This window comes from Hippopotamus amphibius, chromosome 11 (assembly GCF_030028045.1).
Source record: "Hippopotamus amphibius kiboko isolate mHipAmp2 chromosome 11, mHipAmp2.hap2, whole genome shotgun sequence".
Taxonomy (NCBI): Eukaryota; Metazoa; Chordata; class Mammalia; order Artiodactyla; family Hippopotamidae; genus Hippopotamus; species Hippopotamus amphibius.
Window position 1 is genome coordinate 36787556 of NC_080196.1, and position 27631 is coordinate 36815186.

The 27631-nt window shown below is 51.1% G+C and overlaps 1 protein-coding gene and 1 non-coding gene across 2 annotated transcripts in view; one reads left to right on the forward strand and one right to left on the reverse strand.

Annotated features, from left to right (window-relative positions):
- Window positions 1–19615, forward strand: part of LRFN2 (leucine rich repeat and fibronectin type III domain containing 2) — a 38618-nt gene extending 19003 nt beyond the window's left edge. The window contains exon 2 of the mRNA XM_057699956.1: window positions 18643–19615. Within this exon, the coding sequence (XP_057555939.1) occupies window positions 18643–19615 (973 nt within the window). The remainder of the gene's footprint in view (window positions 1–18642) is intronic.
- Window positions 4386–4490, reverse strand: LOC130832201 (U6 spliceosomal RNA). Its single transcript, XR_009048273.1, has one exon. It is a non-coding gene; the product is annotated as a U6 spliceosomal RNA (small nuclear RNA).
- Window positions 19616–27631: the final 8016 nt, after the last annotated feature.

The window sequence follows — 27631 nt, forward strand, 5'->3', positions numbered from 1 at the left end:
GTTGGTCACATGCTATTAACTACCTATAGGACCTGGGGGCCAGGCAGCCCAGGGTGGGGCAGGCTGGAGTCTGGCTTGCTTCCTCCTTTGATAAACAGCAAGCAAACAACAACAACAACAAAATCCAAACAGATAGTAAATTTACTGATACCTAACACCCTCACCCAAAGTAGGCCTAAAAATATGGGTTCCATGACTGGAGGAGGTCAGGCAATGTTCCTTCCTGGGAATTTCTAAGGGGTGGGGTGGGAGTGAGGTGAGAAGCGTTTATTGAGTACCTTCACCCCCGTGTGATTGCTGGCGGGCTGCATCCTCACGTGGGCCACTCCCTCCATGGCTGCATCCTCACGTGGGCCACTCCCTCCATGGCTGCATCCTCACGTGGGCCACTCACTCCATTCCATCTCCCGAGCAGTGACAGAGTGTAGTTAGTAAGAGCCAACATTTATTGAGCTGTGTGCCAAGCACTGTCTTCGGTGCTTTAAGGTATTCATTCATTTAATCGGCCCAACAGCTCTCAGAAGTGGATAGCTTCTCTTATCGTCCCCGTGTTACAAATGAGAAACTAGAGGCAAATGTGCTGTAAAATAACTGCTACTCTTCTGGGGGCTCAGAATGCGGCAGTGAACAGAACACCTGGACATCCGCGTCCTCGTGGGGGACACGGGCAACACACAGGATACATGGGCACATTATAGAGGGGAGGGGAGGCAGTCAGCGCTACACAGAGCAGGGTGAGGGGCTGGGGAGAGGTGGGCAAATCACATCCTTAAATGGGGTGGCCAGGGGGGCCTCACGGAGAAGGTGATGTCCAGCAAAGACCTGACGGAGGTGAGCCAAGCCAAGGTCTGCAGGAAGGGCATTTCAGTCAGAGGGGACAGCCAGGCGAGGCCTCAAGGCTGGGGCGTGTCTGAGGAGCACCGGGGGCCAGGTGGCTGCGGCAGAGGGAGGGAGCGAGGGGCAGGGTCCAGGTGACGGGGCCGGGAGGTCGTGGGGCCCCACCACGCAGAGCCTCGCAGGCCCCTGGAGGGTGTGCTCGGCAGGCTGACGCATACAAGTGCTCACAGAGGCTCACAGCCTCAAGCCAACACCCTCCTCTCATCTCCTCACCCTCCAGTGATGCTTCTACACTGGTCAGTAGACACACACACACACACAACATACTTACACACATACACACCAGTCAGTGGACGCATGCGCGCGCACGCGCGCACACACACACACACACACACACACACACACACAGTGCCCCCGCCGGGCTTCACCCTCCATCCCGCCTGCCTGGGTGGGAGAGGGGCAGGCCCCTCACCTGCCTGGGCCCCCTCTGAGGCCCAGCATCACCCCTCCCCAGCCGGACCAGGAGAGGGAGGAAAGCGACCCAATTTCTGGGGCCTCAGACCCATGCACCCCAATAAGCAGTGCTGGAGAGACTGCCTGAAAGTTACAAACGTACGTCTGTGGTTTACTTACACAAGGTCCATTCACATGATTACTTCCGTACTAAGATCACAGACCCACAGGGCCATCCTCCAGGGACCCTGAAGCACATGTAGAGGCTCATTGTGCCCCCAGGAGCCGCTGGCCCAGGTTGGGGAGGGTGGGGAGGGGAGGGGGAGGTTAGTAACACTGCTTTTAGTTGTTCCCAGTTAAAACCAGGACGATGCACGTCTAGGTCAGGCCAGCCTCACGTGAAAACTCCTGACTAGTGAAGAGATCCCACAGTGAGGTTTATCTTCCCACTCAGCAGAGGTGCTGACCCCCAGACACCCCACCAGTGCCCCCAGATAGTTCACCTTCACCGCTGCAAGAGGCCCTGCTGGGAGATGGGTGGGCTGAATGGTGTTAGTGTTGTCTATAAAAACTATAATGATAGGTAGGTAGGTAGATAGGTAGATATAGACAGATGATAGATGATAAAGTAGGTAAGCGTTCACTAGATACATATATGGTCTATTGAGTATATATCATATGCCAGTGCTTTCCTTACTTTATTTCTAATCCTCATATGACTCTGCAAATTAAGTTTGCAGACTGTTTTTACAAACAAGAAGACTGAAGCTCTGGGAAGTTAAATACTGGGGTAAAGATTATGCAGCCAGTAGGTTGTGAGTCAGGATTTGAGCCCAGAGCCCAGGTCACTCTGGTGCCAATTCCCATGTGTGCTCAGAGTTGGGGACCTTCTGCCTGAACTCCCACAGCCCTTTGGTGGCCGTGCCTCCCCTTCCCTCCTCCTGCCTCTCCCTTGCTCCTGTCACCCCTCACCCGTGGTATTCTTGTGAAATTCTAGAATGTCAGAATTGGACATTGAAACACAAAGAAGGAAAGTGACTTGCCCAAGGTCACACAGCAAGTCCCCGAGAGAGCCACGGTTAGAGCCTTGTCCATCCAGCTGGACGGGAGAATATTTGGTGGGTGGGGACAGCTCTGCTCCGCCATCCACTTGACTGGACAGAGTGGCCTCCCCACTGCCCACTCAGGTCTCACCTCAGAAGTTGTTTCATCCCTTCCTGGCCAACCTGCTTGTTAGAGGCAGAGGTGTCTGAGGCAGGATCAGCAGAAACGCAGGCTGGAGGAGTGCTGAGTGGGCTCCTCTGGACCACCGGCTGGAAAGGGCATCTCCCTGCAGGGTGGGGCAGCAGACACAATGGCGCTGCAGCTCAGTGACCTGGAAGTTGAGCAGGCCCCTGGTCGTGGGGTCCAGCCTCCAGGCAAGCAGCTTGGAGCAGCCCTCGGGGAGGTGCCTGTCAGTTTCTTGGTCACTCATTCATGCTGGGGTGCTGAGGGTCCCCATTATAAAAAATGACACCTTACCTTTGCAAGCACTTTAACAAGTGTGTCCAACGAGCTTGGTAGTTTTTCCCAACAATTCTATGGGGGTTTTCTCAACAATCTCCTGGTTCAAGATCACTCAGCTAGCAGCTGGAGAGGGCCAGGATTTAAACTTGATCTTCAGACACCAAATGTAAGTATCATCATGGCTACTTTTTTTTTTTTTTGTAATAAACTCTGAGGTTTTTTTAAGAAACAGCCCAGAAATTCATTTATTGCCAAGTTACTAAAGGCAATACTGATTACTGTTATTTATTTTTACATTTTTATTGGAGCATAGTTGATTTAAAATGTTGTGTTCGTTTCTACTGATGGCTGCTTTTTATTGCACAAATATATCCTTTGCACTGTGCTCAGTATTAAACAAATATCACTGTATTTAAGTTTCACAAAGATTCCGTAGGATCAATACTGTTAACCCATTTTGCAGGCAAGAAAACTGAGTGAGGCTCAGAGATGTGAAGTGACTTACCTCCATTGCACAGTCAGTAAGCTTTTTTCACCATAGCACAAACTGACCTGGGGGTGATACAGTTCCCTTCTTCAAGGAGGTTCTGATCTGACAGAGGGAGGGGATTAGAATTGGGGGAAAAGGCAGGGCCCCAAAACCCATCCATGAAATGACTGAGGACTTGAGTTTTTCTATCAAGGATCATCACTGACATCACCATTGTCATTCAAAAAAGCCTGCTGTTTGCTGATTAATTGCCAGGAGTCATGCCAAATGTTTGACACATTTTACCTCATTTAATCCTGACAATATTCCTACAAAGAAGGTATTAGCATTTTATTTAACTAAGACAGAGAGGGTGAGATAAGCTGCCTCAGGTCCCGCAACTAGCCATTGGCAGAGTGAGTTCTGAGCCCAGACCCAGCGGACAGCACAGCGGGTGCTGGGCACCTCATGCTTTTCCTTCTGCAACCTCTTCGCGTGCGTGTGGTGTGTGCCAAGTTCTGCTCTGGAGCTGCCTTGTTCTTCAACAGCAGGACAGATGTAGAAGAGCAAGCAGATGGCCGGGGGGCCGCTCTGCCCACCCTGTGCACTCCCCAGATCTGACTCGGCTAACCAGCCAGGCGATAACAGAACCACGAGGTGGCTGCCAGTGGGGACTGCCCCCGAGTGTGCGTCAGCCACACTGAAGTAACAGATGTTTCCAACAAACTCTCCTCTTCCTGCCCACCTTGCAGAATTTGTGATAGCATCTTTTTGGCCGCCTTTTGTAATTGTGCTGAAGTATACATAACAGAAAATTTACCATTTTTGAGTGTGCAGTGCAGGGGCTGTAAGTATAGTCACATTTTTGTGCACCCATCACCATCATCCATCTTCACAATTTTTTCATCACCCCAAACTGACACTCTGTACCCATCTGATACTAACTCCTCATTTCCTCCTCCCCCTGGCAAACACTTCTATTTGCAGTCTGTAGATTTGACCGCTCTAGGTACCTCATATAAGGGCAAACACACAGTATTTGTCCTTTCGCATCTGGCTTATTTCACTTAGCATAATGTCCTCACGATTCATCCAAGCTGTAACATGTGTCAAATTTTGTAAAAATATGAAATGCTTCATGAATTTGCATGTCATCCTTGTGCAAGGACCATACTAATCTCTTCTCCATTGTTCCAATTTAAGTATACACTCAGCTGAAGTGAGCACTGTCATAGCAGTTTTAGGGAGTTTGTGCCACAAGTGACTTTGCCGCTGCATGGTGCCCCCAGGAAACTATGGATCTGCTAGCTGGGCAGAGTTGTCTGATCAGGTATATCACTGCGTGGCACTGACTTGGCGTCTGCAGGTTATTCTAGTGCATTTGGAGGCGGCTGGTCGGGAATCTTCATTTTGTTCACTCCTGTGTTTACAACGAGGTGTAATTGGTCTGACACCTTCTGCGTTTCTTCTGTAAGTGATGAGTTGCTATTGAGAAAGCTTTTCTCAGCTCCTTGAGGAGATAAATGGCAATGATCATCACCGTCGTCATCGTCGTTGTTGGGGTACCGGATGGCCCTGGGGAGGGAGACGAGGGCCAGTCATGTTTTCCCCAGCACACTTAACATCTCACACTCAGCAGAGGAGGTTGTTGTTTTCACATGTGAACAAATTGAGGTTCAGAGAGACGGAAAAATGATCATCCCCCGAGCCACACCACTGGTCGGGGCAGAACCAGCCTTCAAAGAGAGACTTCTGCCAGATTCCAAAGCCCACATCTTTTTTCCTGAGATGTGTTGACTCAGTCCTTGGGGGTTGGGAGCTAAGGACAACTAAATGCAGAGAAGAGTTCCACATCCATAGAAACTCGGATGAGGAGAAACAGAGAGAGAGATAAAGATACAGAGAGACAGAGGTAGAGAGAGGCCTGACGTGGGCTGAGGACCTCGCCTGGGTCAGCTCAGCCTGCAATGGTAGAAACATTGCTTTAGGGAAAAGAACGGGAGCAACTTGGCCTAATCGCAGCCCTGGGGGAATCACAGGACGTTTCCATTAACCACCTGCTCCGTGTGAGCCCCTGAGGCCACGCAGCTTCCAGAAGGTCCAGTGTTGTCTTGGGGGGGGGGGGTACTCAGGAGAAGTAGGATGTCTGATTAGGGGGACATGGCTCTGTTCTATGATTCAGAAGCCCCCTCCACCATCCATACACACAGAGGAGGGCCAAAGACAGATTGGCGTGTGATCAGAGGGGAGCAGCTGGGATGCAAGCTGGAAAGCATGTCCCGAGGAGGTGGTGGGAAGGAGTGGAAATGTTCACTCTGGAGAAGTAGAAACCCCAGGTGGGGCGAGGGAGCTGCTGCACAATTTGGGAAGCACTGACATGTGTACAAGAAAGAAACACCTTGTCCTGGGTGTCCCTGTGGGGGTGAACTGGGGCCAGTGGGACCAAGAGGCAGCTGTCAGACCATGGCGACATGAGCAGGGATTCTGAGCTGCTCGGAGTTGCGTTAAACCTGGTGGGGGGCGGGGGGTGGCGGGGGGTGGGGGGGCTGACTGGCGTGTCCCTGGAGCTGTGTGAGTGGAGCGCACTGACAGCCAGAGGGGTCCATGGACCCTCTCAACCCGGCCTTGCTGTGATCAGTGAGAGGAGATGCCAGAGGGATAACTAGAAAGAGCCAGCAGCATCTTGGTGGGTCAGCCAGAGAAGTGCTGGGCTGGAGGGCAGGCTGGGGCCAGCGGCAGAGACAGACTGCCAGAGCTCAGCTGGCTGCCCCTGAGCTGGGCTGTGCACCTGCCTCACGAGACGATATTTAATCTAACTTCATGCTGCGGGATTCATCTCTGTCCTTGTTGGTACCAGATGACTCCCTTAGTCAGAATCACTAGCATACACTAAGCTCATGATGGAGTGGGCATGGTTTCAATTACAGGCACTGACTGATTTTGTCCTCATAGCAACCCAGGGAGGGTTAGGACAGATGCCCTATCATCTGTCCCCCTTTTCAGAGAGGTTAAGTGGCTTGCCTAAGGTCACACAGCCGGTAAGTGATGGCTGGGTTTGAACCCTGATGGTCCAGTCCCAGGCTTGCACTCTGATCTCCCGGCTTTACCCGCTCGATGAAGCAGCACCATGGATCAGGGAAGATCTTACCCCCCGACACTGTCATCTCAGCCAAACACATGGGCTGGTGATTTTCCAAACCCTTGCCAGGCAGCTATATCTGTTACACTTCCCGAGTCAGGGTGCAAAGGCAGGGCCTCCCCAGGTCAGATCCTCAGCTGTCACTAGGTAAGCCCTTACTCCCCTTACTCTGGGGAGATGGGTGAAGAGGCAGCCTGCTGGGGCTTGGCTCACTTTGGTTGAATTTCCAGTAATCCCTTCAATTACTCAGCCAGGGCTGAACTAACACCATCACCACATATCTTCTGAAAAAGACTTTTGGAATTACATGCAGGCAGGAAACATGTCCTGCTGCTTTGAGTATCGAAGCCATGATGTCTGCTGTCAGCTCAGGCGCTGCCCACATCTCCCAGGGTCTAGCTTGCATGAGATTTTCCAGCCACAAACCCTCGACACCTGGATTTCCACTGTCAGAGATACATTACGTTTAGTGCAGCATCACGCAATCCTTTATATAACAAACCCTCCAGTGGAGCTCACTGTGTGTCGGATGCTGACCTGGGTTCCTATTGACTCATGATTCATTCAAACCTCAGAACAACCTTATAGAGCAGAGGTTATAAACGCCCCACTTTACAGAAATGGGATATTTCTAGGAAAGTAAGGCGCAGACAGGTAAAGGAATGGCCCATGGTAAGTGATTACAGCTACGAAGAGGCAGAACCAGCACTTGACCCCGGCAATCCAGCTCGTCTGTGCTCCTCATCACTGCCCTCTGCCACCTCTCTTTCTAATGGTCGGTATTCCTGAGGGGGTGACATTCATCATGGTGATTGGATTTATCAGGGATTTTTCTTAAAAGAGACTTACAAAACAGAAATACAAGGATAACCAGCAAATGGGAAGTGGAAAAGCAGAAACAAGGGTATGATGGGGGACCAGAGGGGCCCACAGCCTCAGTTTGGCCCGGGACCAGCCCAGCCTGTGGACCGTGGGTAAAGGGAGGCTGCTTGGGATGGAGTTGGACCATAGGCTGAGTGGGAGGCAGAGTGTCAGAGCACTCCCGGGGGCGGGGGGGGGGGGGCACAGATGAGCCTGAGTCAGGCTTGGGGGAACCCCAGAGAGACCCCCCTGAACTTAGAAGTCCCAGGAGTTGAGGGAAGCTGGAAGAACCAAAAAGAAGGGATGAAGCTCTTGAGAGTCACTGAGAGAATGCCTGGGGAGACAGAGAGCTCCGAGGTCTGGATATAGGCCTTTAAGACCAGTTGTCCTGGTGCGGGAGCTGTCCCTGAGCTGGACAATCCTCCCCAGCCTGGCCCATCTGTTTGGGGCACCAGGGCTCACACAGGAAGTGGCAGGATCCTTACCACCTGCCGGAGGGCATAACGAGAGCCCCGGCCAGAACTCTGAGATGGTGGGCTGCCCCCAGCTGCGCTGTCCAGTGTGGCAGCCACTGGCCACACGTGACTATTGAGCCCTTGAAATGTGCCTAGGGTGACTGAGGAACTGAATTTTTAATTTCATTTATGTTCAATTAGTTTAAAGTTCAATTTAAAAAGCCACATATAGCTACTATATTGATTGGGCAGTGCCAGTACAGAACATTCATTTCATTCACCTGCCCTGCAAAATGTTTTTGAGGGCCTACTATGTGCCAGGTGTTGTTCTAGAGGCTGGGGAAATATCAGGGAACAAAACAGACAAAAAACCCTGCTCTTGGGAGTGGAAGGAGAGAGAGAGAGAAAACTAATAGGAAGCCTAGTAAAGAAGCAAATGATAGTGTCTGTCAGGCAATAAAAGTGTAATGGGAAAAGATGGAGCAGAGTAAGGGGCTGGGGGTGAGGGGGCAAGACAGAGATGGGGGAAGCTGCAATATTAAATGGGGAGGTCAGAGGAGGTGACATCGGAGCAGAACTGAAGGAGGCGAGGCAGAGAGCACATGGGCATCTGGAGGAAGAGCATCCAGGTACGGGCAACAGGCAGTGCAAAGGCCCTGTGGCAGGAGCACCCTTAGCAACTCTGAGGAATAGCAGGGAGGCCAGAGTGAGCCAAGTGAGTAGGAGGAGAGGAACTCAGAGGGGTGAGAGGTAGATCACAAGGGGTCTGTGGGCCACATCAGGACCTTGACTACGTGAGGCGGGAATCGAGCAGAGGAAGGACTTGATCTGACCTGGATTTTAACAGGATCCCTCTGGCTGCTTATAGAGGAGAGGTGGGGGGAGGGGAGCAAGAGAGTTCATCCAGAGGCCAATGCAACCAAGCATTTTGATCCCCTTGCTGCCTGCTGTCCTGAGGGCTATGGGAATGGATATTGGGGTTCTCTGCCTCAGAAGCTCAGCCACGGTGGATGTGGCTCCTTTACTTGCTGACAGGGCAAAGCCATGGCCAATAAGACAGAGTGTCTCAGAGCACCCAGGGGAGCCCCATGTTCTCAGAAGGGGCAGAGGCAGTAGGGCAGCAAAAGAGCCTGGCCCCTGACCCCTGGAGCTTCTCAGAAGTTGATGAGAGACTCTTGATCCTTGGATCCCTCACCGAGTCACTCAGGCCCTATGGTAATCCTGCTCTAAAGAGCAGCCATGGGCCTTCCCCTGTTATCACTCAGGGCCATGCGTTCAGGGAAGGCCAGCATCTGGCACCAAAACCAGAAGAGGGGATTCTACCACTTGCACTGGTAATTCCAGTAATTCTCTCTAACTGCTCTCTGATCCCGAGACCAGAAACAGCAAATTCTTCCAGGCCCATAGCACTCTGTTCCACTGAGTTTGAACACAGCCTCAGAATCCTTCTCAACACTGGCACCCAGCAAATCCTCAGAGCTGGCACACAAGACACAGTGCATTTGCAAGGCCTCTAGAACCTGGCTTCTGGCTCCTACTTTGGTGACTTCATTTCCTACCGCTCTCCCTTTCCATCATGCTCTTTCGGCCATACCGGCCTCCTCACTGTACTTGCCTCAGGGCCTTTGCACTGGCAGCTCCCTCTGTGGGAAAACGACCACAGATATCCACACAGCTCTTCCGCTTCCTTCAGACCTCCCATGAGCATTCAGAAGTAGCAAGACAACCCTCATCACTCATGGGACTCTCATCTCTACCCCTAATTAGCTATAAGGCCTCAGGGTAATTCAGTTAATACCTGTCTCTAAAATAGGAGCATAATTATGAAAGGTACTCCCCAGGGTTATCAAGAGCATTGATTGAAATAATGTGACAGTGCTGGGTTCAAATCTTGGCTAGGCACAAACGTTCTCTCTATGAGATCTTGGGCAAATCACTTCACTTCACTGAGCCTTGATTTCTTCTTCTGTAAAATGGGGATAATAATAGAACCTCCCTCACAGAGTTGCTATAAGGATTAAATTAGTTAATACAGGTAGAGTACTCAGGACACTGCTTGACATATAGTGTGTTCAATAAATGTTAGCTGCCTTTGTAGTAATGTTTCTGGTTTTGTTTTTTAATTGCTGTCAAACAATTAGCCTGACTCTAAGACTTGCTTCCTGCTATGATCTGATTCTGCTCTATTCAGTTCAAGGTGATACAGTATAGGGAGGTCATGCTCGGTGGCCTGGCAGCCCTGGCTTACAACGCTGGCTCAGCCACCTTCCAGCTGTGTGAACTTGAGCAGGTGACCCATCTGCCTGAGTCTTAGTTTCTTCATCTATTGTGTGGGGATAATTATTCCTACCTCAAAGAGTCAGTGAGCAGAATCAGAGACCCTACGAGTCGAGTGCCGGGCTCATAGTACGTACTCAATAAATCATATGCCAGATAGAACCAGCCACGTCTCCTCTGCTCCCTTGCAGTTGTGCAGGGAAGCAAACAGGCCCCTTTGGGGCTGGCAGGTAGAGGGAGAGGCTGGGGAGCTAGGCTGCTTGCCTTGGTTTAATGAGGCCCTTTCATGTGCCCTGAGATGGCATGGCCGGCCAGAGAGGTTGGCAGGCTGGTATTTCTGTGAAGAGCCAGTAATGAGGCTGCAGAGCCAGGGAAGTAGAGTGGGGGCCGCTTGACGTGGCGTCTCCAAATTAGTGCTGGGGCTCAGCCGGCAGCCGGTGGGGAAGGGGGGAGAGCACCTAAAAGAGGTGATGCTGGGAGCTGAGGGGGATAGAGGCTGGAGGTAAAAGAGGTGGTGTTTACTGACAGCTCCAGGAAGGCAAGAATCACATTTCTCGTATAGACACCAGCACCGGCTTCTTCCTCTTACACAAAGACACACACACCCCTCAGTCACCCACATACACACTCACCCCTCTTTTTACCTGTCACACACCTACACATAACAAACGCCTCAGGTTCACCTCAACCTATCTGCAGGGGCTGAATTAGTCAGGAGAGGCCAACCACTGTGGCAAATGGATGCAAACACATCAAGGCTCAAACACAGTGGAATTTGATTTCTCGCTCTCCCGAGAGTCCGGGGTGGTTTACCGGGTGAGTCGCGTGGAGACTCAGGCACCCGGTTTCCACCAGCCCTGGGGTGGGCCTGGTTGTCGTCTGCATGGCCGAGGCTGATCACCACACACAGGGTCCAGCCAGCGGAAGGAAAGGAGAGTGGGGCAGGTACCCAGAGGTGCACACCCTGCTGCCGCCACATTCCACGTCCAGCACGCGCCACCCGGGCACCGCAAAGTGCACAGGTGGCGGGGGAATGTGGTCTGGAGTGAGCCCACCAAAAGGGGACAGGAGACTTCAGTGGTCAGCTCACAGTTTCCCAGGCGGAGATTCTGAGTACCTCTTCCATCCCCATTCTCAGGTGCCCCAAAGAGTAACTTCAATGGTAGCAGCTAGGAAAGAGCAGATTTGGCCTGTAAGTGTTTCTGGGAGAGGTCACATGGGGAGTCCCCGCAGAAGTGTTAGGAGACATGTGCCTCTGGGGGGCTGGGTGGAAGAGGCACAGAGAAGTGACCAACATTGTCTGGAACCAGATCCTTCATGTACCGCATATATGTGAACACCTATACACACATACATGCGCAAACACACACACGCGCGCTTACAAGTACCCACATAGTCAGCTCTCAAATGATAGACATGCAGACATGCCCCCCACACATCATCTCACACAGATGCACACACATGCACGTGCACTCACACACCCCAACACGTATCTACATGCAAGTCCATAAAGATTGTCAGGGGTGTGCTTCAAAGACATAGAAAAACGCCTCTCCGGAGGGACCCTCAGGACCAGCCAGTGTCTGAGAGACATTAGCTATCATATTTAACTAAGAATCCCTCACATTTGTACAGGCCTCAACATTTAACAAAGCACTCTTTCATTCACTGCTCAACCATAGGGTAAATATTTACTCAGCAGTGACTCAAGGCCAGATATGATGGTTGGCAGTGGAGACGCAAAGATGAAGACACAGCCCGTGTCCTCTGGGGAGACACAGGCATCTTCAGAGAAGGGATCTAGCAGAGGAAGGCAAGGGGTGTGGTCAGAGATGACGCTGAGTCAGGCCTTGAAGGATGAGGTCACCAGGTGAAGAAAGATAAGTGGTTTCTAGGAAGAGGGGCTGCTCTACACAAAGGCATCAGGTGGTAGATTTGGGGAGTGATGAGTGATTCCAAGAAGGTGGCAAAGTGCTTCCTCCAGCTGGGGTTCTACTAGATAAGATGTGCTGTTGCTACCATGAAGTAATGATAGCTTTTTCCTGAAGTGCAAGGAAAAAATAAGTTTTTCCTTCTTGTTGTATAAAGTATATGTCCTTCTGTTACCTAGGATTGAGTCAGGAAAAAAAAAGAAAAGAATACTCAACATCTAAGAGGGAATTTGGTACTGGAATTGGGTTACAGGTGATGGAATTGCTGAGGGGTCGGCATCACAGAGATGAGCTACAGTAGGAAGCCACTGCCACCACCCACCTTGCCCAAGGATGGAGGTACACAGAGGAGATGGTTTGATGGAAGCCTAAGATCCAGGTCAGCTTGACAGGAGCTACAACCCCCAGAGCTGGGATCACAGAGGAGGCTCAGGAGCTGGCAGGGAGACATTTAAAGCAGAAAAAGAGGAAGAAATACCTGGCTTCTCCCCTCCTCCCACCCACCAATCTTCCTCCAGGGCCTCCAGTGGCCAATTCTACCTGGGAAGCAAAGGAGCCTGGGAACAGACAAGGGAGCCTGGGAAATGTAGTTCCTCGTCATGCAGGGGCAGGCAGATGAAAGGGAAGATCTGAGAGCCAATCACAGAATAACCAGGATGCTCCTGTGTGATTTCTTCTTAAACCTTTGCTATTAGCTGTAGAAATCAGCAGTAGATTTGTTTGCTAGTGTTAAACTGGATGAACAAATACCAAAAGAATATTAACAGGAAAAAGAAGGAAGGAAGGAAGGAAAGATAAGAGAGAGAGAAAGAGAGAAAGACAGAAAAAAGGGAAAGAAAGAAAGAGAAAGAAAGAAAGAAAGAAAGAGAGAGAGAGAGAGAAAGAAAGAAAGAAAGAAAGAAAGAAAGAAAGAAAGAAAGAAAGAAAGAAAGAAAGAAAAAGAAAGAAAGAAGGAAGGAAGGAAGGAAGGAAGGAGAGAGAGAGAAAGAAAGAAAGAAAGAAAGAAAGAAAGAAAGAAAGAAAGAAAGAAGGAAAGAAAGAGAAAGAAAGAAAAAAAGAAAGGAAGAAAGAAAGAAAGAAAAAGAAAGAAAGAGAGAAAAGCAACTCAGAAGCAGCCACTTAACACTTTGTTTTTTCCTGGGTAAGCGCTTGGGGTGGCAGTTTTAAATTGTGCTTTAGAGCGTATGAGCTTAATTAAATTTAACACTTTGGAGCAACTTAAAATAGCAATTCATGTTTTGTGCTAAAAGAGATGTCGCTAGTTTATGCGATGGAAAGAAATCTATCAGGATTTCAGGATGAGTCTTTCACAAAGGGGGCTGTTACCCGGTGGTTGTGCCAGAAACCATTTTTTGGTTTTCTTTTCTTTTTTCTTTCTTTTTCTTTTTTTTTCTTTTTTCTTTCTTTTTCTTTTTTTTCCTTTTTTCTTTCTTTCTTTTTTTTTTTTTTTTGCCTCTCCAGATCCACTTTCCCCTCCTCCCCACTTCTGTGTGCCCTGGAGCCAACCACTGTGCACCCATGAACTCTGGCTTTTGGTTGTGTTCAGCCATGGGGAACAGTAGCAGAAGACTGAAAAGAGGGAAGAGAGTGAGGCCAGGGCACTTCTTTGTCTGGTCCTTGCCCTGTATGGCTGTTCCTGGCTGCCTCTGTCCCTCAACCAAATTTTCTAGACCAACATGTCTCAACAGAGCAGTGATTTTGCCCCCAGAGAACATTTGCCTGGCGACATCTTTGGCTGTCACAACTGGGGAGGTGTACTGGCATCCAGTGGGTAGAGGCCAGGGATGCTGCTGAACACGTACGATGCACAGGACAGCCGCGCAACCAAGACTTATCCAGCCCAAGTGTCAGTAGTGCCGAGGCTGAGGACCCCTGCTCTATGTAGATCAATGCTCCTTAAGCTATTTACGATGAAGGACTCGCTTTCTTTTTCTCAGACCAATGTTTTTGTAAGAATATAATAGAAATAAATTATCAGAAAAAAATGGTCACGCACTTAAATGTCACAACCACTGCCAAATGGCTGTAAAACTTTCTTAAAGCTTATTCTCAATTTCTGTGCTGTCTGGTCACGGACCAGGAACAAACAGCTCGCAGACCAGCATCCACCTGTGGGCCAGCCTCTGAGTAGTACCAACCTTCGTGATTCTCTCTCCTTCCTGGATCTGGAAACAGCTTGGCTGCTACTAGACCTGGGTTATTGAATGTGCTCTTTGGTCTCCCTCCCCTATCGACCTCTTTGTAATGAGTCCCTTTGCAAGTAGTCTTTCGTCATCCCTCTGTGATGTGCCTTCTGCCCCGAAGGGCCCAACTAATTCTGAGGTGTGTTAAGGATGTGGACAACGCTGAGGGTGTGTGGGTGGAAGAGCAAGAATGTGATGGGAAGCCTGGTTTGGGAGCCCAGCACAGGAGCTTGGATATCCCTTGTAGGTCATGGCTAGCCCCTTAAGAGTGTTTCAGTGGCTGAGGGACACGGCCAAAGTTGAGCTTTAGCTGGAGCATTTGAGATGATGGTGCTGAGCATGGATTTCAAGGGAAAAAAACTAGAGGCAGGGAGGCTGGTTTGGAGGCCACTTCATCCATCCAGACCAGAGGTAGTGAGGCCCAAGCAAAGGCATGAGTGTGGCAATGGAAAGAGGGAGAAGTTCAGAAGGTGGAACCTGCCAGCCAGAGTGCCAGTGGGATGTGGGTAGGAATGAAGGTGTTACTGATCCAGGTTCTTGGACTCTTTAATCAGTAGAAATTGGTAAGAGGCCAGAAAAAAAATTCAGGCAAGGCTTTCCTGGGACTTGTGCTGCAGGACAAGGCAGGGAAAGCAAGTAACAGGTGCCCTTGCTCACTGCCCAAAGGGGCGGGCAAGCTGATCCCTTAAATGGGGTGAGGGTAGAGGCAGATTGGTGGGTCAGGCCCGAGCGGTGGCTTGGATGGTCTGCCCACCCCCTGGGTGGTGCTGTGTGCAGGGATCATGTGCAGTACCCTGGCTTTGCTCCCGGCACCTCAGAAGTGGCAGCTGAGTTTTGGCCTTTTTGTATCTTGCTGTTCATAATTCGCCCCAGCTGTGCAGGCACACAGTTAGTTTTAGTCCCTTATAGCTTCTTCGTATTCTGTTGCTCAAGGGGGCGTTTGTCCAGGCGCAAGCACTCCAGTAAAGGGTCCCAGGTCCCAGCCTGTCTCAAAGTGGGGATCAGTGGTCAGTTGTGTTGGGGAGCATGACGGGGTGGTCAGAGCCACATGGGCAGGAGATGAGTTTGGGTCTGTCACGAGGGTTTGAATAGTGCCCGTTTCACATGACTTTCTCACGCAGATCATCCTTTCAGCTGCCTGGCGCGGGGAGCGGTCTTGCTTATGATGAAGAATGTGGGCTTTGACTCCCAGTGTATCCGGATCTGGTCTCACTGCCCCAAGGGAAAGTGAAAACTGCTTAGCTTCCTCCTTCCCTAAATGGGAATGATAATAATAACTTCCTCTGGAGGTTGTCAGGAGGCTAAATGAGATACTACATGTAAACTTCCCAGCACAAGGTTATGCTCGGTGACACTGGTTATTATTATTATTATTATTATTATTATTGGCAAAGGAATACTTGACTGCCAAGGCTGTTTGAGCCAGCCGGTTCTAGTTCTCCTATAAGTCCCCCTTCCCCCGCCGCCCCCCACCCCCCCAACACACACAGCAGAGGAACCAGGAGCTGCTTTCCTGCTCGTAATCCTGGGGAGCAGGCTCTATTATCTGCCCTTGTTTCTGATGGGACCATTTACAGTGCAAGGCTTTTCCCACCCTGACCCATCATCCCTGGTGCCAGCCGCTTGCCAAGGATCAGCCTCATCCTAAAGCACCTCCCTTAGCAGCAGCAGTTTCATCGTATCATGATTTTCCTTGACTCGGGAAGCAAGGGAGATGGGGAGAGGCCAGGCAGAGTCCACACAGAGTTGCCCAGGGAGAACAGGAAAACAGGGCAGTGGCTGAGAGGCAGCACGGCACAGTGATCAGGAGTGGAGGCTCTAGGGCCAGACTGCCTGGTTCAGATTCCAGCTCTGCTGCTTACGAGCTGGGCACCCTCGGGCAGGCAGCTTAACCTTTCTGTGCGTGGAGTTCTCATGTGTACAATGGAGACAACAGCAATAGGAATGACCTCCCAACAATTGCTGGATTAAATGAATTAATCCTCTCACTGATCCTGGCACGGAGCAAGCCTTCTTCTTAGTCGTAGTGGTAATAGCGGGGTCTGCTTCCCAGGATAAGATGGCTAAACACTGAGATGATTTCTGGGCTTGGTGTCCATCTCCTGTGTTCTGGGATTGTGGTGAAGTTTAAATGCAATATTGAGTGTGGAAACCCTTGGCACATACCAGGTGATCAATAAACCAGCCTGCCCATCCCTTCCTCAATGGACATGCTTTTCCACTGCTCATGACCCAGAGAGGTGGCGGAATGAGGCAGGTCAGAGTGTCAGGAGCCAGACTGCCGGGGTGTGAAGGCCAGCTCTGCCATGTTACATTTGCTTAATCCCTCTGCAGAATGAGGATCAGGACAGTGGCTGCTTCCAAGAGTTGCTATAGAGCTAAGCGAGTTGATAGAAGCAGGGCACCTGAAACAGAGCCTGGTTCACCCTTGCCATTGTTTGCTCTACTATTGTCACCATTCTGGGTGTGCACACCTCCTGCCCCTTCAACTCACATTGCTTTCCCAAGGAGGGAGGAAGTGGGCCCGTGCAGCCCAGGGCTCTGCATAGCGGTCGGTGCAGCAGAGCTGAGGTCCTGCTGGGGGAGGAGTGTGAGCTTCAGTGGGCTCTGCGTGTTGCTCCAGGGAAGGGGGTGGCTCACCTGCCACAGGCCTGGGGGGTGGGAGGGGCAGTTTTCACTGAGATGAGGAAAAACACCCGTGTTTGTGGAAAGACAAGTCCAGACTGTGGATCTAGAAACTCCAGGTGCCTCATCCTGGCAGTCCCAGCTGTGTGACCTCAGGCAAATCACTTAGCCTCTCTGAGCCTTGGCCAGTCCTCCACTGTGATGTGAGGGCCCAGCATTGCCGTGATGCCCAGGTGGAACCGATAGACCTAAGGGGCTGGCCTGTGGGGCCATTGCTGGATCCGGGCCCCCACCTGCACCCGCCTCTTCTGCCCCACGCACTGTAGCCATGGGACCAGGGTGGAGACAAGGGCAGAGGGCTCAGTTTCCTCCGTGTGGCTTCCCCAGCAGCTGAGCGGGCCTGGAGCAAGGAGGGGGGCAGCAGCCTCCAGGCTGCCCACTGACGGCATGTCAATACCTGCCTGTCAGTCCCATCCTCTGTGAGTACTTCCTAGGTGGAAGCGTTCAGGCTCCAGTATTTCATATTTGAGATCTTAATTAAGGCGCCTGGCTCTGGGTGTGAGGGTTTGACGGGCATGGATGGCGCCCTGGAGTAGCAGGGGACAGGAGAACGGAGGGCTCTTGGGGAGTGGGGGGCGATGGGGAAGCCTGCAGAGAGAGATGTGGCCCCTTCAGGCCGAGGTGGGTATTTCTGCAGGAGTGTTTATGGGGTGAGACAGGCATCATTTCTAGGAACTTCCAACAGAAGGCGTGATACCTGCGCAAGGGCCTTAGAGATGAGAGTCTGCACCCACGCTTCCCAGGCAGAGGGTCCCAGGCTGCAGTGATGGGCCCCTGCGTGGGGAGACTGCAGCTCCTGCAGAGCCTCCCTTAAGGTGAGGGGCCAGTCAAGGCCTCCCCGACCAGGGATGCTTTCCCTGGTGTTTTTGGACGCTTCTGGCCTGCTGTGGCAGTGACAGAGGACCCTTTGAGAAACAGTTGCCCACCATTCTTCACCATTGCACCGTGCCCTTCCCCTCCAAGCAACAACTCCCCTTCCCGCCTCCAGTTTTCTTCTGCTTAGACCCCAGTCTGCAGCAGCAAGCGTTCTCCTTCCCGAGGCGTGAGAAAGCCATTTGGAGATAAGGATGGAGCTGGCCCCTGAGGACAGGACCTTGTCTGTGACTCACTACAGTGCCAGCCTCAGAAGAGGGCTCAGTCAATGCTGAGGAATCTCCCAGGACAGACAAAAGGTGGACACAGCTTGGGGCAGGTGCTGAGGGGCCAGGGCCGACCTTACTCTCATCCCCACGGCCCAGGACCTAAAGACTATGTGCAGCAGACAAAGCAGAAGTGGGGAGGTGGGGAGTCTCTTTTGCTTAGTTTTTGCTTCTTCACACCTTTAATTAATCTCTCTGCCTCTCCTGTCCCTCCCTCTGCCCTTCCCCGTGTGTTTCCTCTCTCCTCTCTGCTGAATCTCTCCCCTTTCTTTTCTGAACCTCCATCTCTAACCACTTTCCACTATCTCTACCATCAACTATCCCCTGTCTCATTCCCTTCTTTTATTTCCACATCTTCTGGGTTGTTCCCTGCACCTGATGGCCAATGTCTCTTTCTCTGTGTACCTGTCTCTGACACGTCCCCCCTCTACCCTGCAATCTTTCTCTCTCGTTTCCCTTTTCTCCCCAACCTGTCTCTGTTCTCTTCCCTGGGTCCCTCTCCTCCCTGTATCTCTCCCTTTTCCTGTCTCTCCACCTGTCACCCTCTTCCGCTCTGCCTCATTCTCTCTGTGTCCCTGCGTCTGTGTCTCTCTCTCCCTCTCCATCTCTCCTGTCTCTGTCACCCTCTCTCTTTTTTCTACTGCTTCTCTGTCCCCCTGTCACCCTACTGTCCCTCACCATCCCCGCCCACCCCCCCCGCACCTCAGGATGATCCCAGCCTCCAACAAGGCCTTTGTGGTCAACAACCTGGTGTCAGGGACTGGCTACGACCTGTGCGTGCTGGCCATGTGGGACGACACAGCAACCACACTCACGGCCACCAACATCGTGGGCTGCGCCCAGTTCTTCACCAAGGCCGACTACCCGCAGTGCCAGTCGATGCACAGCCAGGTCCTGGGCGGCACCATGATCCTGGTCATCGGCGGCATCATCGTGGCCACGCTGCTGGTCTTCATCGTCATCCTCATGGTGCGCTACAAGGTCTGCAACCAGGAGGGCTCCGGGAAGCCGGCAGCCGCCGTCAGCAACGTGCATTCGCAGACCAATGGGGCCCAGCCGCCTGCTCTGGGGAGCGCGCCCAGCGGGGCCGCCGCGCCCGGGCCTCCCAAGGTGGTGGTGCGCAACGAGCTCATGGACTTCAGCGCCAGCCTGGCCCGAGGCAGCGACTCCTCTTCCTCCAGCTCCCTGGGCATCGGGGAGGCTGCCGCGGGGCTGGGACGGGGCCCCTGGAGGCTCCCACCCCCTGCCCCCCGCCCCAAGCCCAACCTTGACCGCCTGATGGGGGCCTTCGCCTCCTTGGACCTCAAAAGTCAGAGAAAGGAGGAGCTGCTGGACTCCAGGACTCCAGGCGGGAGAGGGTCTGGGACATCGGCCAGGGGCCACCCCTCGGACCGAGAGCCACTGCTGGGGCCGCCCGCGGCCCGGGCCAGGAGCCTGCTCCCCTTGCCCCTGGAGGGCAAGGCCAAACGCAGCCACTCCTTTGACATGGGGGACTTTGCGGCCACAGCCGCAGGAGGGGTTGCCCCTGGTGGCTACAGCCCCCCTCAGAGGGTCTCGAACATCTGGACAAAGCGCAGCCTCTCTGTCAATGGCATGCTCTTGCCCTTTGAGGAGAGTGACCTGGTCGGGGCCCGGGGAACTTTTGGCAGCTCCGAGTGGGTGATGGAGAGCACGGTGTAGGCCTGGGGAGTGGGCATCCTCCCTCCCACCCTGTTAGGCTGAGAGAAGGGGAAAGCCTCTTTTACCCGCAAGTCTTTGTGGAGTTTCCATGGTGATGTTTACATCCAGGGACAGTTTTGTCTCCCTGTCAACGGCCTCCCCCCCACCACACCACCCACACCACCTTCCCAGGCCCGTCCCCCACCACCCATCGGGGTGTGCTCAGGGAAAGCGGACTTGATCGCTCAAATGTCAGACTGAGCCCTGAGTGTTTGGAGAGGCGGGGCTCCTGCCTTTCTAATCACAAATGTAGCCTATAAGCAAGTGGCTTTGGATTACTGATGGTTCCAGTGTTGTTTTTATTTCTTAATTTATTTCTTCCACTTCCCAGACTCCTCCTTTTCAGTGACACAGATAATAGAGAGTTTACTCTACACATGAAAGTGGGTTCCCAGCAGCCCTGGTGGTGGGCAATCATTGCCAATTGAGAAGAGCAGGGAATGATGTGGGTTGCACCTTTGTTTGGGGGAAGACTGGAGTCCCCCGCCCAGACCCCTCATTATTCTAAAGAGTCCCCACACTCGGGAGGGATGAGTGACTGCCCCCATCCCTGGCCCAGCTTCCTTTGCTTCTCAAATACTCATCACATCAGCTTAAACCAGAAGGGTAACTTCCAGGACTCTATGTGCGGGAGAGGGAAAAGGGCTTTATGAGACACAAGGGCATAAGGGATGTTACCTTTTGGAGTTGCTTTGAGATTTTTGCCTCTTTTTTAGGAAGCTGGGATAGGGAGTCCCCATGGATATGTGGGGGCCAAGAGGGCTTCTCTTAATTAAGGAAAGCAGAGTGAGGTGGCAGAAGGAGCGCTGGACACAGGGTCCAAAGCTCTGAGGTTGGGTTCCAGAGCCACCACTGAATAACCAGCTGAACACAGTGGGCAGGACCCTTTCTCTCTTTGGACCTCAGGCTCCTAATTCATAAGATACTGGGATTATACCAAGTCTCCAACTCCCTTCCAGCTCCAAGGACTAAGGACTCTTCGTGACTAAATGAACTGTAGGGTTTTGAAGCTTGAAGACGTGTTCGCGATCATCTCATCCTTAACCCTCTCTTCCCTTCCCCCTAGAGTCTAAGGGACTTGCCCAAGGTCACATAGTGCGTTAGTGACCAAGTCTGGGCAGGGCCCAAGGCCACTTACCTCCTGGGGGTGGTGTTTGAAATCTGTCACCCTGACTTCACCATGGCTAGGGTGTTTCTGTGTCCAAAGTCTGTCCCTTGTTTGTTCCTGAAGAAGGTGCTCAGGGTGGGACATGGGGACACAGGGGATGCCTTCCATGGATGCCATTCATGAGGAGGACTCATCATGGAAATGACAGGATGGTGATGAGAGGGGCACACGGGGCTCCTTTCCATCTGGGGAATGACCCCCACACTCCCAGACAGTGGCGAGAGGGGGAAGAGGAGGTGTGGCGGGGGAGAAAAGGCTTTGGAAGCATCTGAAGGACTTTCTCCTGCATCTCTGTCTCTCCTGGTCCCTGTCTGTTCCAGGTCTCTCCTCACTGTCAACACACTACCTCTCCCCACCTCATTCTTTCCTCTCCCAAGCCTCCACCATAGATCTCTAGCCTCTGTCTCTTGTTCTCCCTCCTTCCACCACTTGCCGACCACACAGCCTACAAAGCATACAGGGGAGTCCATTTTGGGCTGAAACGTTCTGATGGGCTCAGACCTGGAGCTGAGCTGGTGGTCCCCAACCCCGCCCAGAACATACAGGGAGAGGGCGGGGAGCTGTCTATGCAGGACTGCCTTCTGGCTCTGTCTAGGAGCCTCCAAATCCCATACCTTCGTCCTTCCTCTCCCTCCTCCTCTCTCTCCTCACCTTCCCTCTACTCTGCTGTCTTCATTCTTTTCCTTCTGGTGCCTCTCTGTCTCCTCAAGTCCCTTTCCTTAACAGACCAGGCCAGTCTCTTCCTGAGACCACAAGCTAACTTTCAGCCCTGGTGCTGGAGCACATGCTTTCTGCAGTCATGGGGGGCCCCCAGCCTCTGTGACTTGAAAGGAAATTTCTCCCATCCTCCCTCTTTCTCTGCCCCGTTTTCCTCCTCTCCTTTTTCCCTCTGCACCTTCTCACTCAGCCTTTCTAAATGTAGCCATTAAGGAAGTGACCCCAAATACCACCTCTCTTTTTGCCTTTGGGTTCAGACACCCAGAGGGAAAGTGGTGGACTTTGGAACTGGGGGGAATCAACTGTCTGTCCTTATCAGCAGCTCCGAGCTCTGTCATGACATGATATGTACTTGTGCTTGTGTTTATCAGGTTTCTGACTTGGAGTTTTGGAAAGTGACATCCCTGTGGGCAGAATACAAATGCCAATCTTCTCCTTTGCTTTAAAAAAAAAGTGTACAGTAAAATGTACAGTTTTAAAAACAACCAGCCACAGTTCTTGGGAGAGAGAAAAAAAGAACATTCCTGTGTCTGTGAATGTCTGCTGTTTATTTCTCTGGAAACGCTGTGGTTTTCTGAAGGTGGCTTTGAGATGGCATTTTCCCTTACACCTGTGTTTGGTACCGCCTAGGGAGAGCCTGCTTCCTGCTAAGTTCACATGTAAGATGGGAGCCTTCTGAAATAAGAGAGAGTGGGGCCGCCCTCCCGGAGTAAAGGTCAGTAGAGGGTCTGGAATGAAGCTCTAGGCTGAGAAGGAATAGTCCATCCCCGGCTACCACCAGATCCCTCCATCCTGTCACCTTCCAGCCCTGCCTCCTTTTTCCTGGACAGTGGCCACCACCACACTTAACCACTAGGGGCGCCCGAGTACCTTCCACCCACTTTGGTTGAGCCCAAGATGGCATTTTTCCAAAAGGGTATTTTACTGGGGAACCAGGACAGCAAACCAAAGCACAGACCCATGGTAGAGAAACAAATGAGCCTCTGGAACACAGCTTCCCAACCCTATCTTCCTCTAGTGTCTAGGTCAGCACTGTCCAAGAGGAATCATGTGTGAGCCACACTGTAATTTTAAATTTTCTGGTAGCCCATTAAATCAAGTATAAGGAAATAGGTGAAATTAATTTAATAATACAGTTTATTTAACCCAATATATCAAAAATATTTTCATTTCAACATATAATCACTATAAAATGATTAATAAGACATTGTACCTTCTTTTTTGGTGCAAAGTGTTGGGAATCTGATGTGTGTTTCACACGGCACATCTCAGTTCAGACCAGTTGCCTTTAAAGTGCTTGAGAGCCACACAGGGCTGGTACAGTGCAGGTCTACACGTACAACCACTGATGTGCAAGCACAGCTTCTGGAAGGGGAAGGAAGCTAACAGTTATTGAGCACCTACAGTTCCAGGTCCTGTGTTGCTGCTTCACAATCATGTCTCGCTGAATCCTCCCTGCAGCCTCTCAAGGTGAATATTATTATACCAGGTTTACAAATGAAGGGGCTGAGGCTCAGAGGGGTTAAGTGACTTGCCCAAGGTCACACAGGAAGTCTGGCTGCAAAGCCTTAGCTCTTCCCCTGACATCACATGGCCTCCCCTCTCTTTTCTTCCTCCCTTCAACTCATTCATTACAGACTATATTTTATACTGACTGAAGTACTCCAATTTATAACCTGATCTGGAAGCCCTTGATTTGGCCTCAAGGTCAGCTAAAAGTCTCAGAGTATTAACTCCACGCAAGGGTCCCTTGGTTAAGTGGTTTCTTCTGACCCCACATTAGCCTTTCTGGCCCTTTTTGTCTTGTAACACATTTCCATCCCAGGAAAATTCCCCTCATCATCCCTTCTCCTGGCCTGGTGACTTCTAGAGGTCCCTTGTTTAATAGCTTTCCAACCTCCAGCCTCATCGGGTCCCCTCTGCCCTGAAAGCCTGTAACTTTGTCCCCTTAAGACAGAAAACCTCATACCACGTCACTCCAATGACCAAACCCATCTTCTTGCCTCTTCCTAATTCAAAACCCTTGTCCCTATCAGAAGTGCTTGCCCACTCAGAGAAGAGAGAAGACTTTAGCTCGCTGATCTTTTGCAGAAGAGAGGTAGCTGATATGCTCTGAGCCTGGCTGAATTATTGAGATTTCTGGCAAGAGTTCGACCCCCTGTCCCCAAGTTCTTGATAATGACACATCCCTCAGATTCCCCTCAAAGGAGGTCTCTTCATTTTGCCATGATTACAGCGCTGAAATTCCAAAAGAACTTAGACTCGCATTTTTTTAATAAGTGATATCATTTCTAACCAGGTAAGAGGAAGGTCACTGTCTCAGATGTCCCCCTTCCCAAATGGGTAGTAACTTTTCTCCTAGAGTCTGTGGATATTGATTTTTCGTAAGTACAACTTGAGTACTGTGTCATCTGTTCTCTGTTCTCAGTGTGTCTGCAGTAAAGGTCTCAGGGCTTCAGCAAACTGGGTGGGGTTTCCTCTGTTCTAGCAGCCATAGGGGTTTCTGCAAACTGCTGCTGGTAAAATAGACTCACTATTCAAAAGAAAAGACTGTTGGCAGGCAGCAGTCAAAACCTGAACACACAGTTTTGTACATCACACCTAGATTCCCAAACCCAGCAACGTTCCGTGTGATGCAGTTGGCAGCAGGAAAAGTTTGTTGTGACAAGAAGGCTTCTCACAGGTAAACACCTGAGGTTTCTACCTTTGTGTAGTAGAATCAGGCCCATCCAGGTTGCTCTGCAAACATCTCAAAGCAACACTGCCCCCTTCTCAGTTTAAAAATATCTATTTGTGATTTCAGCCTTTAAACCAAAGATTTTAGTTTCATAGCTTATTTCATTATCTTATTTCAGGTTCCCCAACTCAGAGCTAGTGAATGTTTACAAGGCTGATGGGTTTCCCTTCCCTGCAGCCTCCAGCAGAGGGAAATTGATATGCTTCCCAACAGACCAAAGAGGGGAGCTGATCTTTACCTCTCCAGCTACCCTGTGATTCCCTTCATAGCCATTTAGCATCTTCCAACAGGTGCAACAGCTTTGCCCCATGTCTTCATTTGGGACAAAATTTGGCATCCTTCTTCTGCTCACTGACTCTGGGGAGATGGGCCCAGACTGGACGCACTCATCTAATTATTTTCCTGTTTTTGTTGGGATAACTGATCTTCTGATCCCTTTAGCCAACAGTCAAATGTACTCTGAGTGCCAGCATTCTCTCCATCATTTTGTGCTGGAGTCTCTTTGGGGCTGCAGCCAGGATAATCTCACTAGCCAGCCCCTTTCTGAGATGTCAGTGTATCCCGCAGTTACCCACTTGGTTCTCTACTGATGAGGGGGTGAGTCTGGAATTTCACCCATCTCCATGGCATCCCCAAGCCCATCTGGTCCAAGCCAGTCAGCCTACTGACCAGCCTCCCACAGGCCTGGGCCCCACCGTCCAGGCTGCCCATCTGCTTAGGTGATGACAAGCACATCCCCCCTCTTCTTTGGCCACCTCCTCTGGAACACGCGTTCACTGGTACTCCCCAGCACATCCAGCAGCGACTCCAGCATTTACATGTTTTGCAAGGGTGAGTTTTCTTTCCTTTGAATCCCCAGTGTTCTATCCGAGATGTCCCCCGTTCCCTAAACCGTGGTTACCTCTGTCAGCTGACCTTCCTGAGACGGTTCCCACTTTCTCATAAGGCAAAACCTCAGAACCTCACACCTGTTCCCTCAGTCACTGACTTGGGATGTCCTGGTAACAAGCAATTATCTTGCTCACCATTTGAGAAGGAATATTATCAAGAAGAAGCGAATTAAGCCCTCAGTTACATCCAGTAATCTTGAATGTTCCCCCCCCCCCCCCAGGTTCTTTGTCATACTTTTTCCACACATTTCTTGGGGGAGTCTCTCAAGGATACGATTTTGCCTGTCTACCAAGGATGGCCTGGTTGCCTTACCCACCCTAATTATGGGAAAGTTCTTATCCCTTCATCAGGTTGATACAAGACTGGCAGTTTCCAAGTGGATGTTGAACTGCACAATTAAATTGATAATAGCTGACATTCATCGAGTTTCCTATGTGCCATGCACTGTTCTAAGAGCTTGCTATAGATTGTCTCAATTTATCATCAATACAACTCAATCAAGTGGGTATTATTCTCCTCCCCACTGGGGAAGCTAAGGTAGAGAGGGGTTAAATAACTTGCCCAAGGTCACACAGCTAGTGAGTGGCAGAGCTGGGTAAACACTCAATACATTGATTTACACCGAATTGACAGACAGCACTGCAGAGGCCATTAGAAATACAGAGCTTGCTGGGGTTTCAGGTCAAAGGCCTGAATCCTGGTATGTGAACCTTGAATTTGAGGAAACAGTCCAGCAGAAAAAGTGAGAGAGTTGGAGAAGTCAGTGCTGTGTGTTAAGAATTCATGCATTTGCTGACCTACTGTGTGCCCACACTGTGCCCGGTATCGAGAGAAATCACAATAAAAGTGAAGGACACTGGGCACGCACTGGAGGGCCTTACCTCCCTCCCAGGGGCAGGGACATTAGCTGGTTTTTAGATCTCTGGTTTAAAAAGAGGGCCTGTTTTCACTTGTTTTAAGATACCCTATAGCTCTGGCAAACCCACTATCCAGGAGGAGACGGATGGGTGGAAGGACTGGCCACAGGCCCACGTGGCACCTCTGGCTGGAAGAATTCACTAGTTTTTAAGTTCCAAAGGGACCAGCATGGCGAAGTGACTGGCTTGGGTTAGACAGGCCCAGCCAGGACTGGAATCCTGTACTGGACAAGCAGGGACAGGAGACAACTCTAGCTACCCAGGAGCTTCTGGGGTGGGTGGGAGGCGGGATGAGACAAAAGAGCCGGCCTGGAAGAGGGCAGGAGGGGCAGTTGCAAAGAACTGGAGGGTCCTGACTAGCCCAAGGCAGGTGCAGTGGCTCCTGGTAGGGAGGGGCCACCGAGTGGAAGGAGCTGGATTCAGAGTCTGTTTCTTGGCCTGAGTTTCCTTTCCTGTAAAGTATCAATGGTAAGTATCGACTTTGGTAAGTATGCCTGAGGAGTCACCATTTGGTTACATAGATCAGACATCAGGCTGGAAAAGGCAGAGGGATAACAGTCATTATTATTAATGATATGCATCACTGAAAACATTATTATAAATTACAGCAGATTAGTGATAATATTAGGTATCTCAGGTTCACAGCATCTCAGGGCTCACAGAGCTCTGAGAGGTCAACCACTCTAGCCTCCCTCAATGGGTATTAGAATCCCCTGTTCAATAGCCATGAAAACTGTTATTATTATTACAGGCACGATTGTGCATGATGAATTTCAGAATTCACCCCAGGCAGGGAGTGGTTCCCTGTATTCCAATCAGACCAATGCCTGATGGTTATGTTTCCATATTCCTGGTGGGCCCTTGCAGGACCATCATTTCTGCCTTCACAAGAAGTCCAGAGCCCAGAGAGAAAGCAGCTCGCAGAGACTGCGGTGGCCAACCAGTGGTAGGAAACCAGGTACACAGCCAGGGCTCTGCCCGGGCAAACCTGTGGGGCTGGGGGCAGGGCAGGGTGAAGCTGTTCCTCTGCTGAATCCACTCTGGTCATGGCACTGAGAGAAGGAAGGAGGCATAAAAAAGGGGCAGAAAGCACGTGGTAGCCTCTGCAGCCCCTGACGCTCCTTTGTGTTCTGAGATCCACTGTCCCTGCAGCCCGAAGGACGTGGAAGATTTCAGACCTCTTCCCTGGGTTACCTCACTCATTGGCTTCCCAATCCCTGCTCACCCTTCATCCTTGTTTCACATCTGGCATAATGACTAAAATGTAACAACCAGGGCTCTGGAATGACACAAATGCTACCACCAAAAACCTCCCACTGGCTTTTCTTTATTCCTTTGGGTTAAAAGACTTTTTCCCATCTACGATGTAAGTACTTACGGGGAGACTCTGCCAGGTGCCGTGTAAATCATCCAGGGAGAGGCTGGCTCTGTTTAAGGATGTAGAGTGGGCCAGAGGGCCCCCACTTGAGTCAGGTGGTGAGCACTTTCCAAGGGGTGATGGGATGACCCCAGGCAGCCCACTGACCAGCCCTCTCTGCCTCTCCTTA